General features: G+C 33.9%; 1 protein-coding gene across 9 annotated transcripts in view; it reads right to left on the bottom strand.

Annotated features, from left to right (window-relative positions):
• NOX4 (NADPH oxidase 4) overlaps window positions 1-21,252 on the bottom strand; it is a 189,392-nt gene that overhangs the window by 153,174 nt on the left and 14,966 nt on the right. For 5 of the 9 annotated variants that reach the window (XM_081281667.1, XM_081281669.1, XM_081281668.1 and 2 more), the window contains 2 exons: window positions 4,018-4,128; window positions 2,338-2,422 (listed from right to left, as the gene is read on the bottom strand). In XM_081281667.1, the coding sequence (XP_081137793.1) occupies window positions 2,338-2,422; window positions 4,018-4,128 (196 nt within the window). The remainder of the gene's footprint in view (window positions 1-2,337; window positions 2,423-4,017; window positions 4,129-21,252) is intronic. The other 4 variants (XM_081281673.1, XM_081281672.1, XM_081281674.1 and 1 more) reach the window with 2 other exon arrangements.

The following is a 21,252-nucleotide window of genomic DNA, read 5'->3' as shown; positions in this document are numbered from 1 at the left end:
TACAAAAGAAATAAGCAAACTGTAACAAGCAAGTTTAAAAGAAGTAAAACAAAGATTGTAGTATAATTTGACTATGACTGGCACAAAACTTTATAAACAACTCAGTGTTCTATAGCCTCATAAGTACTGAAATCTAGTTTAAAAAAAACAACTCTCATTTTAAATTAACTACATATTAATTTATATGTTAAATACATATTTATGGCGCAAAAATACAATAGTGCCCTTGAAGAATTGTCATTCTGAATTCCCCTGGGGAGAAAACTGTCCTACATAACAAACATGTAAGAGACAATTGATATACACTTTCCTTAAAAGGCTTTTAAGTCAAAAGAAACCTCTGATTCTCATTTTAGGCAGCTGGGAAGAAGTTGTGCTAAGAACTTTATGTGAATATTTTCATTTAACTCTCATGGCAAAATAGTGAGGTGGGCAGAATCATTCTTATTTTACAGATAAGAAAACTCAGGTTAGCCAGGTGTGGTGGCACATGCCTATAATTCCAGCAGCTGGGGAAGATGAGTCAGGAGGATCACAAGCTCAAAGCCAACCTCAGCAATTTAGCAAGGTCCTACGAAATTCAGCAAGACCCTGTCTCTAAATAAAATAAAGTGGACTGGAGATGTAGCACAGTGGTAAAGTGCCCCTGGGTTCAATCCCTAGTGCCAAAAAATAAAAAGTAACATCCAAAGTAGACTACTAAGGAGTGGAAAAATGTGAACACTCTAGGACACAAGGTCATCCAGTAGTCCTCTACAATATCTTGATCTCTAGGTTGTTCTCCAATCCACCCAGGATATTTGGACATAATTATAGTTTAGAACAAATCAAGTAATAAATATGCCACAGGTTTCTAATCCTCCTCCATTCCTAATCTTTCATGCTCCTGCCTCTGACCCATCCCACTCTTACCACAGCCTACGTCCTCACCTCATCCTAGACTCCCAGTCTCCCTCTAGTCTAAGCTGCACCAAAGTTCTAAATCCATCCCTGAAATGCTTTCCCCATCTCTCACCTAATAATGGGAGGATGTTCTGGGATAAAACAGTGAATATGCCTGTTTCAAAAATGCTTGGTAATTTTTTAAAAGCTTGAAGTTTTAATAACTTCTTGGTAATAGCCATTGCAAAACATTCCTGAGTAAAAGTGGCCATACATTAATGTCCAGTTAAATGACTTTAGTATCAACACAGCTATGTCACATCAAATAATAGTCAGATAAAAATGCCAAGTATTATATGACACTGGGGTAATCTCTGAAATTGTAAATTGAAATAACCCATCATGCTCTAAGAACTCCACATGCATGGTCTCATTTTACACTTAAAATTGTACAGTCAGTAGTGCAGTTGGTGCTATATTAACAATTTTACTTTTTTTTTTTCTTTTAGTACTGTGATTGAATCCAGGGTTGCTTAACCACTGAGCCATATACCCAGCTTTCTTTTTTTCTTTTTTCTTTTTTTTTTTTTTTTTTTTTTAAATTTTTGAGGCAGGGTCTCATTAAGTTGCTCAGGGCCTTATAAAATTGCTGAGGCTAGCCTCCAATTTGCAATTCTCCTGCCCCAGCCTTCTAATCCACTGGGATGATAGGCATGTGCCATCATACCTAGCCATTTTACTTCTTTAAAAAGCCACAAATTGAGGATAAGAGAGGTGATCTAACACAGTAAGGTAGACAGCAGCTTGGGGTAGAACCTACAGAACCTCTCTTCAGGGCACATCACTACATCACTATGTTTATTTCTTTCTGTTCCAAAGATTTGAAATATACCACATGGATCCTCAATAAAAATTTATTTTACAATGACTTTTAAAAATGAAAGGATTCTCATTTTACATATTTAACTTCAAATAGATCAAGATAAAATTCCATAAATTCTGACATCAGTTATTATACGCAAATACTAATATCAAGGACATATTTACCAAATATAGTTTTGGGGGGAATAATTTTCTGTAAATGAATATCTCACATTTTATTTTTCAAGCATTTAAACTCATATCATTCCTTTTCGAGCCTGAAAACTTTTGGTTTGTTTCTTCCAATATTTATAAATGAAATTATCTACTTTTGGGAAACAGTCCCCATCAGCCTGGGATGGGAGGTGGGGACTTTGGGTATCATAATGAAAAAGTCATAAGACACACCCATTTTCTGTAGTTCCCCTGGACAACTCTTTTTAAACTCATGGAAGAGTATAAACTAATATATGTAAGAAAAGCTCATGTTGGTGACAGCAAATAATGTATAGAACAATAAAATGATACATTTAAACACTAGTAAAATGTATATTTCTAAAAAAAAAAAAGTTTAATATCATCTGACTTTCTCACCTGAGAAAATACAGATAGTAATACCACAGGTTATATGAAATGTTCTGCTTTTATCCAACAATCTTCTTGTTCTCCTGCTTGGTACCTAAATAAAATTTAATATGGTAAATAAGGTGCAACAAATAAGATGTACAACCTTTTTCACTTTAACACTACTCATAATATAAAAATTTTGGAAATATAGCAGAAGCCTATGAATAAAAATTAGTGAGATGAATTATGATACACTTAATGAAACATTCAAACAATTAAAAATAATGTGAAAAGATTATGTTATCGATATCTTAAGAATGAAAGATACATTTAGGGAATAAAATTATAAAATATAAACTACATTTTGATTCTATGTTGTTCAAAGTTAAGGGCATTGGATGTTAATGCCTCTAAACTGTCATCAGTAGTTGCTCATGCAGAGTAGGATCAGGAGGAAAGTTCTCTGACTATTTTACATATTTCTGTGATGTTTGAATTTCACAGTATATATGATTTCCTTTGCTAGCCAAAAAATAAGATTATTTTTAAATAAGGCAATCTCATCTAGGGTTTTAAATGCCTGCTTGATCTCATAGAAAAATAAATGTCAAGCATCTTTGAATATCTGTATTTCACACTGTGAAACGATTTTTAAAGACTTATTAAATACTGGGAGACTTCAGTAGGCACTTTTATTTCCTGCCACTTATTTTTTCTTTTTTCATACCAAGCCAATAGCCATCCATAGGGATCAAAACCTAGCATTTTACAATGGAAGGCAATCTAGGGAAGGAATTATTTCCACAAAAATTACTGCCTTAAAAATAAAGTTTCCAAATGTAATTACAAGATTGAGAAGTTTTACCAGAGTAAGTTGCACATATGAACTTCACAGATCAAAGCTACCTCAAGTTAAAAATTCATTTGAAATTACTATCTGTCTAGTAGTACCTTACTGTTTTAGTGATGAGTGAATTCACACATACCCCCACACACACACATACATATGAACATGCACATATACACAATAATAATCAAAGACAAAGAATTTCACTTATATCCTTCATTTTAAAACAGTAAATATTGTAACATAATCTTTTCACATTATTTGATCGCACTAATTTGATCTAGATATGTTTTTTAAGCTCCAAGTGTGTGTGTGTGTGTGTGTGTGTGTGTGTGTGTGTGTGTTAAGTAGAGATAAGGTGGCAACACTATCATGTGTTGCTAAAAGGCCACAGGATTCCTACTTGTTCACCTGGATGTAGCTAAGTGAAAATACAGGACTGTGATGAGGCAAGGTGTGGTACAGAGAGCTCAGAAGTGGGGTGGATTTTAGCTCCTCCTTCACTAGTCATGATCTTGGTCAAGTCACTTCTGCCTTCCAAGCCTCAGGTTCCTCACGTACAAAATGGAACTGATTAATCCTAATTGCAGATTCATTGTAAGGATTCACAATGTTGTGTATGAAGTGCTCAGCACAGTGCCTGAAAACACTATTTATATTTTTTCTCTGATCCTCTGCTCTACCTAGTGTTGTAGGAGAATTCATGGATGATCTTGAGAGTTAACATGGCCCTTACCATCATTTCTGAAGAAATCAATCTAAACAAAAGTCAGACCATGAAAATTAAGCAGAATTAAGACGTGACCATAACACTTGATTTTATGTTGAAATCCATAATGAGGATGTTCTTTTTTTCTTACCTTCTGGGATCCTCGAAGATAAGCCAGGAGTGTTCGGCACATGGGTAAAAGGATAAGGCTGCAGTTGAAGTTAAGAACAGATGCTGAAGCTCTGCTGAAACACAATCCTAGCTGAACAAACAAAGCAAGGGTCAAAACATAGTTAAGTACATAAGCAAAAGAACCCTGACCTAGACCCACAAGCTGCAGGTATCTCCCTATTTCCCCTTTGAGGATCACAGTAAATGCCTGCTCCTTCTAGAGTCTTCAACAGGCCTCCTTTCACCAGAAAGCCTGTTAGCAAAATTGGTTTCTTTATGCTCGGAATGGCTATAAAACTTAGTTCTCCTTTCATGTCAGCTAGTGTTGTTATCAAATGAGTACATTCTTCCAGTTCAATTTCTTGTTTTGTCCTCACTGTCTAGGTTTTGAGAGCTCTAGAGAGAGAGAATCTCAGCACCGTTTTCTGCAACTCCACATTCATGTGGCCTTGGATCTTTTATTCACTGATATACCCTCAAGACTTTAAAGAGCTTTCATTTGTATCCTCCCTCTGAAATTCCCTCAGCATAAGCCACTCCTTTACACTACATTACCTGCCTGCAAGCTCTTCACCTCACTAACTCTTCATCCCCAGGTTTCTAAGTAAGCTCTGCTTACTCCAGACCTGAAAGCAGGAGAGTTGCCTCTATTATATACACTCTCACTGCTTTCTGTCCTTACTTTATTATAATGTCTGTTTAACACTCTTTCAGTCTTCTCTTTTTAAGATTCATTTTATTTACTGTATATATTTATGGGGTACGATGTGATCTTTTAACATGTAGATACATTGCAGAATAATCAAACCAGGCCAATAGATATGTATCACCTCAAATAAATACTTATCATACCCTTGTAGTAAGACCATTTAAAAATCTACTTTTTGCTATTTTGAAACTTGCTACGAATTATTATTAGTCACCATTGTGCAATACATCATCAGAACCTATTCCTCCTGTCTGAAACTTTGCACCCTTCAATCAACATCTCCTTTTTCTGCACCTGCTACCACCCTGCCCGAAGCCTCTGGTAATCACTCTACTCTCTATCTCCAAGAATTCTACTTTTTTAGGCAAGTGTTCCACCACTGAGCACAACCTCAGCCCTCTACTTTTTTAGATTCTAACAATAAGCAATATCATACAGCAGTTCTCTTTCTGTGTCTGGCTTCATTCACTATGCACAATGTCCTCTAGGTTCATTCATGTTGTTTGAGATGTTCAATCTTAAATGAGATGGTGCCTTAGAAAACTGTAATTCATATATTTGGGTATGTCTTGGAAGCAGGACATAAGTGTTTTTTGTGCACTATTTCCATTTGGTCAGTTAATGTCTGATTACAAAATAATTTCTAATTACAAAAATAAATGAATATTATAGAATATAATACAGTGGTGTTAGCAAATACACAGTTAACTACTATTACTGGCCAAGCACAGTTAGTTTGAACATATTTCATTTATTAACATATCAAATCTTCTCCTATAACTCTGAGAAATAATTAATAGCTTTTTAGGATTACACTTATATAAAGGGGAATGTGACATTATGATTATAATGTTATAATAGTAATAAGAGTAACATTAAGACCTAACATAAAACAACAACAAAAAAAAGATGTTGTGGAGCCAAAATTGAAACTCAGAGGTTCTAGCTAGAGTGTCTATGCCATGAATAACCACTTTAGACTTCCTCTTCAAGTTGGCTTTTTAAAAGACAATGCCCAGAAGGCACATAGTAGGCAATAGATATTTTGTTAAACAACTTGAATTTACATTTGAAGAAAGGAATTGTAGACAACCAGTCTAGATAAAATTTCTCTCCTTATATGCTTCTCCATCAACAAGATGATTATTATTCTTGTTTTTTTATCATTAGAAAAATTAGAGGTACAAATATTTGAGATTATTAGAGAAGGCCACATCAATATGTACATTAGGATTGCCTACACACTGAGGTTTGGAGAGGATTCCTAGCACTCTTATTCTTCTTTACTTCCGTTTAGTATGTGGCATGTTACTTTAAACATTTTATGTTTTGGCCTATTTCTCTAAGTAAAGGGTAAGCCCTTCAAGGACAGGAAAAATAGTTCTAAAATGTTTAAGATCACTTTACATTTTATTTTAGTTCTCATGTAATTAATTGATTTTGAATAGATTTTTAATGTAATCCTCAGATCAGCTCTGTAACATAGGCTGAGTACACAGTATTATTGCCATTTCAGAGATAAAGAGCTTTTACTAAATAAAAATAATTATACCCACAACCAAAAATTCTGAATTTAATGCTTTGGGGTAGTGCCTGGATACCAACATTTCTGAAAGCTTCCCAGATAATTCTAATATGAAACCTGGGATAAAAATCATAGTCATAAACTAGTTAGCTAAATTGTATTGTTCATAAATTATAAAACAAAAGCAATCATTAAATTATAATGCATAAACAGAATTTTATATCTACAAATTTACTGACCAAACTGGATTTAAAATTAATTTTCATATTTAGAAACAAAATTATTCTAAATATGCTTAAATTAAAAAGTGACAACAACAAGATCTCATGTGCAGAAAGTTGACACAATGAGGAAGAACTAACAAGAGGCTTTTCATTTCCTACCCTCTAACACAGAACAGGCGCTGCACAGGTGCCTTTAATGGACCACAGGACATCTTTTCAAAATGTTACAAGATACAAAGGATTATACTCATTTCACAACCGAGTTACATAAGGATCTTAGAGGCTGAAACCTTCCCCAAGGTCATACAACTAGAAGAAGATAAACTCTGTGCCTTAAACTGGGGGATTATCTTCATCTTGGGTTAAAATCAAGACCAAAAAGACAACAACAACAACAACAAGAAAAAACAGGCCCAGAAGGTTATGCAAGGAAAACTATTATTAAAGATAGGGAAAGCCTGTTCCTATAGCCCCCTTGGGCCATATACATTATGACTTTGTTGCCAGCGGAGTTCCTTAGTCAAGACAAGGTCTTGAATTTTAACTCCCATCAAGTGAAATTGCTTCACTTCATTCCTTGGGTTTGAAATACCCCTGTAACCCTAGCTAGCACCACTTCCTCTTCAGTTGGTATATTCATAAAAATGTTTGTATCTGATTAGACTCAAACTTCTTTGAGCTCCACTGTATGGCCTTGATTCTTACATACTCTCTCACAAGGTCAGTCCTAGAGAGGCAGATGCCCCAAAGGTACCTGAACCCTCTTTATAACTACCTCTCAACTCTAGGATCTAGGAAGGCAGAAATTGGTTTATACTTTTCTACTCCTTATTCATACCATGTTGCAAGTTCCTCAAATGCAACATTCTGGTGTTTACAGCTTTGAATCCTTAACCCTAACACAATGGCTATACCCAATAATATGGATGTGCACTGAATTTTTAAACACATGTATCATGCTTTGATGATCATCTCATTTGGTTACAACACTACACTTGGTTCATATATTTATAATCTTCAGATGATTTTATTCAGGAATCCTCTATATCTACCAATTACTTTAAAATAGCTAACAGTATCATGGGAAAACATTAGGAAGTGGTCACAGAAAGTCCCTACTATCATCAGGAAGATGAAGTTTCTCTACTTACATGAATGCAATGCCATAAATGTGTATAAAGGAGAAAAATCTATCTTTCACTAGACACCTCAAAAAATTATTAATTCCATTATTATTCCCCTCAGAATTTTTATAAAAATTTATCCATCAAAATGGGTACTAAGGCAGACATGGGGGCACGCACCTATAATCCCAACGGTTGAGGATTTCAAGCTCAAAGCCAGCCACAGCTACTTAGGGAGACTTTAAGCAACTTAGCAAGACCCTGTCTCAAAATTTTAAAAAATTAAAAATTAAAAAACTTATTTATCAAAAGGGACTTTATAGATGTGATTAAGGTTATGGTTCTTAACCATAGAGAGAGTACTTTAAATTACCCAGGTGGATTCAATCTAATCATGTGAGCATTTAAGAGCTGAGAACCTTCTGCACTGGAGGCAACAGAGAGTGAGCAGAAAGGGATGTCAGAGAAATTCTATAAATAGGATTCACTGGTTGATATGTAGGGGCCCCTGTGTAAGGATAATGAGAAGCCTTGACTGGCAACCAGCAAGAAAAAGAAGACTTTAGTCCTCTGTCTGCAAGGAACTGTATTTTGGTAACACCCCAAATAATCTTAGAGGCAGGTATTTCCCAGAACCTCACCAAGAACCCAGTTGACATATTCATTTCAGCCTGTGAACTTTGGAGTAGAGAAATCAACTGCTAAGTTTCTGACCTACAGAACTACAAAATAATAAATTTGTATTGTTTTAAACTACCATATGTATGATAATTTGTAAGAACATCAAAACAAAACTAAGACACCAAAATGGAGGTCAGCTTTCATCAAATACTTATCAGATATTTCAGGCTGCATAACCAAAGACGTATTTCAAAAGACGGTATAGAATATATTCTTTAATTTCATAGTAAATTGTTAGAAGTACAAATTTTAGATTCAAACAAGTTTTCTTTTTCCTTTTGAGATGTCTAACCATATCATTTGTTAGATGACTGGCTATAAACAAATTATAAACTTCTTTGAAGAATGGGAGATAAAACTGATATCAATACACAATTCAAAATATAGGCACCATACAGATCACTTTCTCTAAAAATGTAATTAACTTAAATATTAGGAACAAACAATGATTTAAAATCCATTATTTCAGCATTTTTTTTAAAAACTAGCAGTTTTGAAGCCAATAAGCTCATACTCAAAAAGAATTATTGAACTAAGATTCTAACTTAAAAGATACAAAAATAACACTATTCACCCCCCCAAAAAATGAAAACAAAACAAAGATTAAAACAGAAAATTTAAAACCCTTATAAACAAATTAAGAAAAAGCATAGGAGTTGGCAGTGGCAGGATATATAGTCAATACTAAAAAGCTAAGAGCATTGCTATATGACACCAGCAAATATTTTTACAAATTTATTTTTAATATTTCATTTTATATGAAAAATAAAATTATAATTTTTCTTTAAATAAGTTTAACAGGGCTGGGGTTGTGGTTCAGCAGTAGAGCACTCACCTAGCACATGCGAGGCCATGGGTTTGATCCTCAGCACCATATATAAATAAATAAGTCAAATGAAGGTAAAAAATTTAAAAAAAAATAAGTTTAACAAAAGAAGTATAAATTCTGTATGTAGAAAATAAACAAGGGGCTTGGGATGTGGCTCAAGCGGTAGCGGGCTCGCCTGGCATGCGTGGGGCCCACTGGGTTCGATCCTTAGCACCACATACAAATAAAAAAATAAAGATGTTGTGTCCACCAAAAACTAAAAAAATAAATATTAAAAAACTTCTCTCTCTCAAAAAATAAAATAAAATAAAATAAAGATGTTGTGTCCACTGAAAACTAAAAAATAAATATTAAAAAAATTTTCTCTGTCTCTCTCTCTCTCTCTCTCTCTCTCTTTAAAAAAATAAATAAACAAAACTAAAAAAAAAAAAAAAAAAAAAAAAGAAGGCCTAAGAATTTGTTGTGATATGCTATGGTTTTGATAGAACAATTTAACATTGTTAAGAAGCCAGTCTCTCAAAAATCAATTTATAAACTTAATACAGCTCCAATCAAAACTGCATCAGGGTATTTTTTTTTCTGAAACTTCACAAGCTTATTTTAAAATGTATATGGAAAAGCAAAATTATTAAAACACTAAAAAAGGAGGAAAAATTCAGTCTATAAAATGGAACTTATAAAATCATAGTAGTTTAGTAGTTTACGGTTTTTTTGTTGATAGACAAATTACTAGTAGAACAAAACAAAGACCCATAAAAAGAAAAAAATATATTGAACTATGGTAGCTAATATAGACATAGGGCAGACACCATGTATAATACTGGAAAAAGAAATGTCTATTCAATTAAGGGGAAAATTGGTTTTGTATATGTAAAAAAAGAGATGACTTTTCTATTTCAAACCACTCCAAAACATTAGTTCCTGAATTGATTAAGGACTTAAATATCAAAAACAAAATTGAAACTTTTAATAAACATATATGTAAATCTTTAGCACATTATCGTAGATGAGAATTTCTCAAGACACAAAAAGCTTAAAATCAAGCAAAAAAAAGCTAACACATTAAATACACATGTATTTAATTTATGTATGCACATAAATTAAAACTACTTTTTCAAATGGCAGAGAAATGAAGAACCCAAACTTCAGAATAATAGTGAACTAGTAGAAAACTAGGAAGACAAGACAGTTAGATGATAAAGAAGGATCAAATGCATAGTTGTATAGTACTCATAATGTTTTAATTCTAGGTGCAACCATGTGTTTTCATTATATCATATGTATCAAAGATGATAAGCCTATTTAAATAAAAATCAGACTGGGTTGTGGTGCACACCTGTAATCTTAGCTACTCAGGAGGTCAGTGCAGGAGTATTACAATTCAAGGCCAGCTTCAGAAACTTAGTGACATTCTGTCTCAAAATTTAAAATTAGAAAGGACTGGGAAGTAGTTCGTTGACAAAGCACCACTGAGTTCAATCCCCAGTGCTAACAAAAAGAGAAAGAATTCTAAAACCAAGATTATAACTGAAAATATGCAAAACTGACACAGCCTCATCCAAATAAAATAAAAATATAACAAATATAACATCATAGAAAATCCAAACACTCTATAAACAAATTAATTTAAATCATAGGAGAGTATACTAGAGTAGTAGTCAATATTTTTAAGTGATGTATAGAAACATCAATGAGGTTTATGCCTAAATTAATAGACTATGTTAGGAACTGAGGACTAATAGTAATTAGATTCTGTCATTTAAAATAAGCCAATAAAAGAAATATATGTAGCACTTAATATCACTTTAAAGTGATGTGTATGTGTGTGTGTGTGTGTGTGTGTGTGTATAAAATCACTTAATTCAATGTCTGTTACATTGCAAGAACTCAAAGAACACTGGGTATTAATAGTAGGAACAGTGTATTCTGGGCTATCACTGAATTCTACATTTCAGATCAGCTGTACCTCATATACATTAAATATACCCATATTGCACCACATATTTTCAAAGAAACATAAGCATTAGGTATTGATACAACTCTTTGGGGGAAATCATTTTAAATCATACTCTTGCTAGATGGTCACTGCTGTTGTCTAGTACTATCTACATTCTTTATACAAATAGTATATCACAGGAAACAAGATGGGATACTATGTGTACATGTATCCTGAAGTAGGCACAAGATGACTCTACAGATACTAAGAATATGAATAAAGCATATAATTTTATTATCTTTCATTTATTTGTGCTCCTTAGAGTCCCAACTGAACACTTGGCAAAATATCAAGTCTTTTACAGTGTTTATTGTCAACAAATGAAATATTGTTCCTGAAGAAGAGACAGGATAATAATTAGTGTTTGTCAAGAAAGCAATAATTTTTCATTGAAAAATCCAAAAAAAAAAATAAATTTAGGCTGTTCCTACATTATGAGTTAGAACAACTTAGAATACCATACATTTTATATTAGAGAGTCAATGAATAAAAATAATCCTCTCTGGACTATCTAATAAAGATTTTAAATATAATTTTCTCACCTCAATCAGCAAAGTTATAATCATTTAAGAATGATGGGATTATTTGTTGTTTATCCATGCCTCCAAAGAAATAAGATAATTGATATTTCTTTTAATATAATATATGCAAATGATAAGAAAATTTTGGCTTAAGTAATTTTTAGATAATGATTTTACCTGCAATTTTAATATATCATGACAATAAGTTTATTTAAAATAAATCAGCAAAAAAAAAAATCTATCAAAAAGTTGAAAACTTAAGAGGTCCAAATAAATTACAATTCAGTGCTTCAAAGGAAATCTATACACTTTTATTTTTCTATTTGCTGAATGTGTAGAAGTGTTTAATTGTTGTGTTTACATTAAATCAAAGAGTAATGTAATTCAAAGTGGCTTTAAGTGCCCCCTTGGAGTTTATTTTGGCATTCTATCTTTTCCTTATGAAGCCAAAAAATCCAAATGGAAATTTTACCAAAGATCAATTCCTTCACACGTTTGTTCCTGAATATTCTTATTACTTTAAACTAGGAATAAAAGTTATGTTTTACCAGATTCTCAGAGTACAAATGTTCTTTCAGATGCGAAGAAGAGAGAGAAAAAAATGGAGATGGAGCCATGTTCAATGACACAATTGTAAGAAAATATTTTATCTGATTTCTACATGGGCACTATTCTAGTAGCTAAGTACACTTTCTCCACTTAGTCACTATGAATCCATAAGCTCCATAAGCACCAACTACCTCAAATTTTCACTAAAACGAAACCACTGCCCCCTGTTATCACCCCACCCTAGCTGAACCATTTCTTTTACCCTCACCTGCTACTTGTTTTCAGATCTCATCAGTTAGCTGACACTAGATGGCAGTGTTATTTTCACATTTCAAGTCCTGCAGGAAGCCATCTATGAATTATGTGAGGGTCTTCTCTCAGTATGGTAGCCAGGGTTAGGTTTAGGTTAGGCATTGTGAACTATCTGTGGCTCTCCATGGCAAGAGATTAACCAATGCATCTGTTCTTTATATACACTCTGCTAGGAAGATCCCTAATAGTAACTCTGGACCCTTTGGGAACTGGACAGCCCACTTTTAATCTCTCTTGGAGAACATCCTATGGATGGCCTTTGATGTTTCCCAATATATATAAAGCAGACTTGGGCTCCATTTTGCCATAGTCTAGCAGTTCGATCTGTCTGATAGGCTTGCCTGTTCTGCCTCTACTTTTGAAACTACTTTCTGTGTTCTGTGGGTTTTTTACCTTTCTATTTTTCCTAGCTGTTATTTCTCAACCAGTGCACTCCACTGAGGGGAACTCCATTTCCATCACCTGTATGAGACATGGTCGAGAATATCTCATTTGTCAATTCTTTATATGGAGTGCATGTTTTATCCCCAAAATTTATTTGTTGAGCCCCCAATCCTCAGTGTAAAAGACTTTGGGGATAGAGCCTCTGGGATATAATTAGCTTTAGATTAGGTGACAGGATAGTACCCCCATGTTAGGATTAGTGCCCTTTTGAGAAGAGGAACTAACTAGAGCTTGTTCTCTCTCCATCTCTCTCTCTTGCTATCATCTTCTTGATGTTAAGGTACAGCAGGAAGGTAGCCATCAGCAAACTAGGAAGGGAGCCTTCTCCAAATGTGGACCTATTGGCAGCTTGATCTTGGATTTCCTAGCCTCAAGAACTGTAAGAAACAAATGTTTGTTGATTAAGCCAACAACTCTATGACATTTTGTTGCAGAAGCTCAAATTAAAACAGTGCTATAAAATTTATACCAAGTCACACCATTTGAAGGAAATTATAAAAGAATATAACATTTAGAGAGTACAAATATATGGTTATTGTCCTAAAATCTCAAACATGTATCTTCTTATCTTAAATGCTATTCTTAATATCCTTCTTAACAGCTATGAATCATAACTGATACTTTAACAGTCTAAAATATAAGTAGTATAAAAAGTAACTTAGAGTCTTAGTGCCACTCTATGATATCCTTTCTCTAACCTCTTTTCTATAGTTCTACAGTAAAAGTTATCTCTTCCACTTACATTATTTATTCAACATGTATTTATTGTGATGTGCACAGATTACAGGATACCAGGAATGAACTAAAAATAGAAAATGCCCTTTCCCTTAGTATTCCCATATTTTAGTAGGGAAAATAGATATTAATCAAATGGCTACATGTGCAAATGTGAATTGTAGCAGTGATAAATGCAGTGATAAATTTCTTGTACCAGGAAATTAGGTCTGAATGGGAAATCAGTAAGTCTTCCCTAATGAAGTGAAAAAAATAAACTGAGTCCTGGAGAGGGAGAGTCAAAGCAACCTAAGAATGAGAAGACCATGCACGTAGGAGAAAACACTATGATAAATGAAATGTAGCAAATGGGAATGTGTCCATAAAAAATTTAAAGTAGGCCAATATGGTGGGGGTATAGTGGAGGGGGAGGCTACAGGAAGCTGGAGAAGCAGGTGGGAGCCCTCACTGGATTTTGCAGGCTGTGGTAAGAATGTGTCTTTAGGCTAAAATGAAAGCACAGTACCTTACTGTGCTTGAGATGCTGTAACAACCATACATTGAGTGGTTTATAACAACTAACATTTATTTCCTACAATTTTGAAGGCTTGAAATTACAGATTCAAGGCAGATTCAGTCTAGTGAGGACCACCTCTTCATAGGTAATACTTTCTCACTCCTCATATGATGGCTAGCTAGCTCTCTGAAGCCTCCTTAACAAGAGCGCTAGTCCTAACCATGGAAGGCTCTAACCTAGTTAGTTCCCTAATCACCGGCTTACCCCAAAGGCCCACTTCCTAATACTATTACCTTGGGGTTAGGTCTTCAATATATGAATTTGGAGAGCACAAAGTTTCAGAGCAGAGCACAGACACTATATTTAAACAGAAAATGGTACTGAAAAGATTATTATTTAATAATGATTACTCTCAATGAAGTGTGGAGAACAGATTGGAAGGGAGCAATTTTTGGCAATTATGTTACTTTATGCAGTTAATAATCACAGAAATGAAACTTTGTTAAATACAAGAATAACTTTTAAAGCTAATTATATTTGAATCTTACATACAGAAGACATTCGGTTTTGACTAAATATTTAACTTACTATTACATTTATTTTATCAAATACTTTATTAAAAACATATTATTTTTAATTTGGAAAAGGGCCTCACCCACCTCTATCTCCTACCCAGCATCTAAATCTCTTCTCTGATAGTCTCCAACCATAGGTAACCTCTGATTGAATTCTTCTAGAGACAGCTGGCTGTCCCACTCAAAAACTTCCATTGTATTTTCTGACACTGAGATAGAATTTCTGTCTCTGTAATTTCACCACAGAACTCCTCTGAATAGTATTTTTTCTAAAACAGACATTTAAAAAATGAACATAAAAGGGGTATGGTTTCCTAGCCCAGTCTTGTTTTCTTCGTGAATATAATTAGTTGCCACTACAGCTATTGTTGTAATTTTAAGAAGCTCTCATCATCTTGATGACACTTCCCAATGCACCTTATTAAGCACCGTTTTGACACAGATTGATCATACATACTGGTACTGAAGAGCATCATCTCTCTTGGATGCCATTTGGCAATACTAAGATTGTTATGTTATATAGCAATTATGTAACACAATGGCTCTTCCTGAGTTTACAATGTATTTATTTCCTTTACATGACTTGCTATCAATAAATGATCCTTCTTTTCTATACTAGAAAGAAAACTGTGGTAGGAGACAACAAGTATATAATTTATTGGCTTCAGTCCATTAAATTATATTGGATGTGAATCCTATTCCAACATTTTACCCTCTCAACTTTGTCTCAGCTAAATAAAAATTTTACATTCATGTTTTCCACATCTTCAAACAAGTTCTTGACAAAGCTATTAAAATGCAACAACTCCCATGAAATAGCTGACTGTAGTGAGGACTGGCAAACTAACTTTCTGGTAAATTAATTTTCAAGCAAACATTTTGCTGTCACCTGGGAATTTGCTTAACAATTTAAGGGAATATAATATGACATGTGACATGCAAATACCTATAGAAACTATTCTATAGAGAGATTTGAAAACACCAGAAAGGTATTAATAGAAAACTTAAATAATTGGTCATTTTTCTAGGTTCTCTTGGGGAATCAACAATAAGCCATTTCCAGAAAAAAACAGAAAAGTAAAAATAACCCAACAGGTTTATAAAATATTTTTGTATTGTGATTTGGTATTTGTATTTGTCCAAAAATAAGCAAATTTGAGCTCTTTAAGGTCAATTTTACCGACTTCTCTCCCAAAGAGGTATTTTTGATCAAATCAAGTGCAGCCTATACAACACCTAATTCTTACACATTTTAGAGCTACAGAACTCTCTCACACAGGCTAACAAGCTATCAGACCATACTCCTGTGTGCCTTTACTTACACTAGCAGTTTATAAAGAAGCAAGGATAGGAACCCAGGTCCACCCGCCACAGTGTCATTGCCCTACCCACACATCAATCCAAGAAAGAAAGGTGAGTCAAGCGCCTCTTCTTTGCAAAACACAATACTTTTATTATTTTTTTCTTTTTTAGTTATAGATGAACACAATATCTTTATTTTGTTTGTTTATTTTTATGTGGTGCTGAGGATCGAACCCAGTGCCTCACAAGTGTGAGGCAAGTGCTCTGCCACTGAACTACAACCCCAACCCCATAGTACTTTCTTACTCTTACAGTTGCTTATATTTTCCCTCCAGAAAATATATTTTCCTGTAATTTTATGCATATCTTCACAAGGGCTTCCCAAATCTGACTACAGATAGAAAATTTAAAACAAGCATATCTTTGCTGCACTTTCTGAAATTCTGACTTCTGTCTGAGGTACGGGTCAGGCTTGGTAGTCACTGTTTTAGAATAATTTTGATGGCAGACAAATGTAAGTGTGAACTAAGCCCCTCCACTAGCTGTGTGGCCTTAGGTAATTCTCTTTCCCTATTTCAGTCTCATTTTCCTCACCTGCAAAATATAACAACAACAATAACAAATTCATACCAAAGGGTTGTATAAACATCAAGTGAGCAAATATAGAATTCAGTGCAGTGCCTAAATGTAGTTAGAAGTCAACATATGTTATTATTATCATTCTATTTCCCAACCCTCTAAAAATCTGATCTAGTTTCAGAATGTAAATGCTGTTATGACATAGTTTGTTGCAGACCACTCTTGCCATGCTGTCTTTCCATCTTTATCTCTGAAAGGTGGCATTGAAATTAAAGGTGTGAAAGCTGAACTTTCATTTCATTCATCTGCCTCTAAAGAATTCAAAGAAAGTTCTAGACTTTTAGTAATTATATGATGGATGAATGAATAAGCCTAAGAGATGATCCTTCAATATCCTTAGTTCAAAAAAAGAGAATGTTTAACATGACTACCCAAGAAATCTGGCTCAGATCTAGGATCAGCACTCAAGACCTACACTTTCCATCTTATTGCTCAAAGATAGCAAACATTCCCCTACTCTCCTCCACTCCTGCTGTCATTCTGGCAATCAAGATTTGCTCAGGAAATGAGCAGTACTCAGTTTGAAGAAAAATCCCATAGGCTAGCTCACTGATGAGACAACATATGTCATCTAGTCCAACAATTTTTTTTTCTGTTCCATCTCATATTCCATGGGTTTAAACAAATCAAATTGATTTGATCATACTATCAGGCCACTTGGCTATACTTTTATGTCATGTGGCTCAGTTCAGTTTGAAATTAACCGAACCCCATTTCCTGCCCTCACTTACACCTCAAATTTTCCCTCTTCTTCACACATGCTAACAGATGTGAGCATCTGTCTCAGTAATTTGTTTTCACCTTTTACCATATCTCTCATAGGGCACTTAACTCTTTATATTGTAATTGTTTACCTGTTTACCTCCTATGTCCCCTAAAAAATTACCAAGTGGCAGTACAGACAAATGGCAAAGCCAAAACTGCCTACTTTTGAGGACTTTAAAGTGCATGATCACTAATAAGGAAATTTATATCCAAAAGTACTCTTGCTAAAATATGCTCTGAGTAAAAAAAGTCAAAGAAAATTAGTCATGAGACAAATATATGAACAGAAATAGACAACCACAAAAAGAAGATTATACAATTTTCCAAGGCAATGGTAGGAATTTTTAATATCTTTAGCATAATAAAAATTATATATGGCAGAAAATCAGAACAATTTTTTCATATATCTATAAAGCCTGTCATTCTAATTTGAATGTTTGCTTTTTATCATTAATAAATTATAATAGGGCTATGAATTTGACTAATCCATGGGAGCAATTATATTTAAGAATAAAACATGAGTACTTGGGATGTAATTTAGTGGCATGGCATGTGCTTAACATTTGCTATGTCATAGTTCAATCCCCAGCATCACAACAATAAATAAATAAGTAAATAAAAATACAAAATTACATTTTGGCAAAGAACTTACTTAAAAAGCCAATAATGTATTTTGATAAAGCTTCATATAGAAGCAATAGTGATAATCATGCCATAAGCAATCAGAAAATAATTAATGACAAAAGTAATCATTTCCTAGTGAAAAAAAATTAAACTACTCTTGTAGTGCTCTTGGAGTAAAATCTAAAGTTGGTGACTTTCTGTTCTTTCCATAATAAACTGTAATTCATTACAAATGATTCTAACTGATGTCTGTCCAATGGCTGCCCTAGAGACTTTCAACTATGATGTAATTTTTGACTTGAGTTGACCTGTCTTCTCATCTATGAGTTACTTCTTTAAAACAAACAAACAAAACCTTTCTATATCCAGATGAATTTAACAGTTATAAAGAAAAAGCTAGTGGAATTTTTCCCCCATAAAACTAAGTGAACAACAAAAGTAGAGAGTCCATCCTGAATATATATCCAGATTTCCTAATACTTAGCTCAAAATTTCCTGTTTTATGCCTCCATTCTGCTATACTTTCTAAAAATAGCATTCCTTCCATTTTCAACAGGAATGCGGCTTTTACTTACAAAAGTCTATTGAAAGTCAGAAAGATATATAGTTATTACAGACAGAAACGAAAACCATATTGTAACACAATATTTCTGTCCCAGTATTGTCTGTGTTGTCTTTCCTATGCCAAATGCTCAGATGGCAAGATATTCACTTCTAGACTATGTGTTTCTCTGGCAAATTAAAGTTCAACATCAACAGAATTAAGAATTGCACATGAACATGTCCATGAGCTTCTAAAGGCAATACTGTCTGGCAAACAGGTCATTAGATGAAAAGCTATGAAATTTCTATCACAGCTAACACCTGTGGCTTCTACCAAGTTCCCTGGATTCCAATAATAAATATTACCTTTGCTTTCCCTCACAGAGTTGTGGTAAAGAATAAAGATTTATCAAATGCAAATGGTCTGACCTCTTTTGTTGACAAATATTATTGAAATGGAATTTTTTTTAATTCAGCACTTAAATGCTGGTTCATTTTGTTGTTGTTGTTGTTTGAAGAAAAATAAAACTGTATTTTATTAAAAATGGCAATCTAAGGAGAATCTGCAAACTGAGTAACCAAATACAAAAGTTTGCTGGATATAAGATTGATATTTTAAAACCAATAGCAGGGCTGGGGCTATAGCTCAGTGGTAGATCACTTGCCTCACATGTGTGAGGAACTAGGTTCAATCCTCAGCACCAAATAAAAATAAGTGAATAAATAAAGATATTGTGTCCATCTACAACTAAAAAAAAAAAAGTCTTTTAAAATTATCATTTTTATTCACCAGTCAAAAAATATAATTTTAAAAGAAGACAACCTTTATACGAGCATCAAAAACTATATTGGACTGAGAGATGAAGCTATTAAAATCATAAAATATTTTAAGGAAATATTATTATTTAATATGACATAAAGGAACACCCTTTATACAGGTTGGTATTTATGACCACACCTTAGCTTTTCCCCCTTTTTAAGACACAACAAAGCTCAAGGCATGGTGGCACAGGCCTATAAACCCAGCATCTCAGGAGCCTGAAGGAGGAGAATCTCAAGTCCAAAGCCAGCTTGGTGAGGCCCTGAACAATTTAGCAAGATCCTGTGTCAAAATGAAAACTAAAAAAGGGCTAAGGATGTGGCTCAGTGGGAACCCATGGCTCAGCGTCCCTGGGTTCACTCCCTGGTACCAAAAGGAAAACAAATACACACACACACACACAAAACAAAGCCTCAAGAGTTACAAAGCATTTGATTTTAATCACAGTTATACTTTCCTCCTTCAACAGAAATTATCTGTGCAGTGGAAAAGTCAGGGAGGAGTAAATTAATTTTACAGAGCATGGTTGACTTGAAATCTAACACAGGCCTCATTTCTCCCACATCATGGGTCCAGCACATCTGATCACAATTACTGCATATTTAGTCACTTCTCAGCTATTCTTCATCAGAAACAGTCATTCCAAAACCTTGCTTCATTCTTCATCTTTAAACCATTTTTAATTTAACGTTAATTTAACATTTCTCCTAAAACTAGAAGCCCAAACAGATACACATACTGGTAGCCTAAGCATACAGAAAATTTTCAGAGTGTAAACAATGCACCTAGTAATGATATCCCATAATCTGGTCAGAATTTTTATCAGACTATTCATAATGACACATATTAAAACTTGTACTGAATATTGTCTTAGCTTTTTAGCTGCTGTGACTAAAATATCTAACCAGAACAATTTTAGAGAAGGAAAAGTTTATTTGAGGGCTCACAGTTTCAGAGGTCCATAGAAGGCCAGCTCCATTTCTCAGGACTCAAGGTTAAGGCAGATCATCATGGCAAAAGAGTGTAGCAGAGAAAAGTGGCTCACAAGATAATCACAAAGCAGAGAGTGTTCTCCACTTGCCAGATACAAATATATACCTCAAAGCCACGCCCAATGCCCCCCACCTCCTCCAGTCACGCCCCACCTGCCTCCAATTAGCACTCAATTAATTCCATAAGGGGGTTACTTCACCAATTGGGTTAAGACTCTCACAACCTGATCATTTCTGCTCTCAACCTTTTTGCATTGTCTCACACATGAGATTTTAGGGGAAACCTCACATTCAGATTATAACAAATATGAAGATTCTTCTTTTATATGTGCTAATTGTATTCTTATCAAACATATTGTCTATTTACTCTTTGTAAACTTGATCCTGTTTTTTATTAAGTCTTCCTAGTTGAATCTATAAAATTGCTTTTAAGTTCAATCTCTGTTCTCAAAATACTTGCAATTTAGTTAATTTACCATGTCTGTATGTTTTTTTTTTTTTTTTCGTATGATTCACCATGTCTTTTAATCAAGATTTTCAACTTTGAATCAGAAAATTCTCAGTCTTTTTGCAGGGGAAAATAAATTTAAGAGGAAGAACTCAGTGCCACAAAATGGCCTAAGAGTAGGTACTTGGTGAGGAAGGACTAAATGAGTAAATAGTTTGGTAAAGATTATTTATTTAAACTTCTGATGCATATATGTTAAAGCATTAGAAAATACAGACCAACTCTTCACGAGTTTAATTGGTCAACCGAAATATGTAGACATAGACAGAGACAGAGACAGAATCATAGATGAAACAGATGTA

Source organism: Spermophilus citellus, assembly GCF_964194105.1.
Source record: "Spermophilus citellus genome assembly, chromosome: 2".
Taxonomy (NCBI): domain Eukaryota; kingdom Metazoa; phylum Chordata; class Mammalia; order Rodentia; family Sciuridae; genus Spermophilus; species Spermophilus citellus.
Note: the sequence above shows the minus strand (reverse complement) of the source record. Positions and strands in the feature narration are given on the sequence as shown.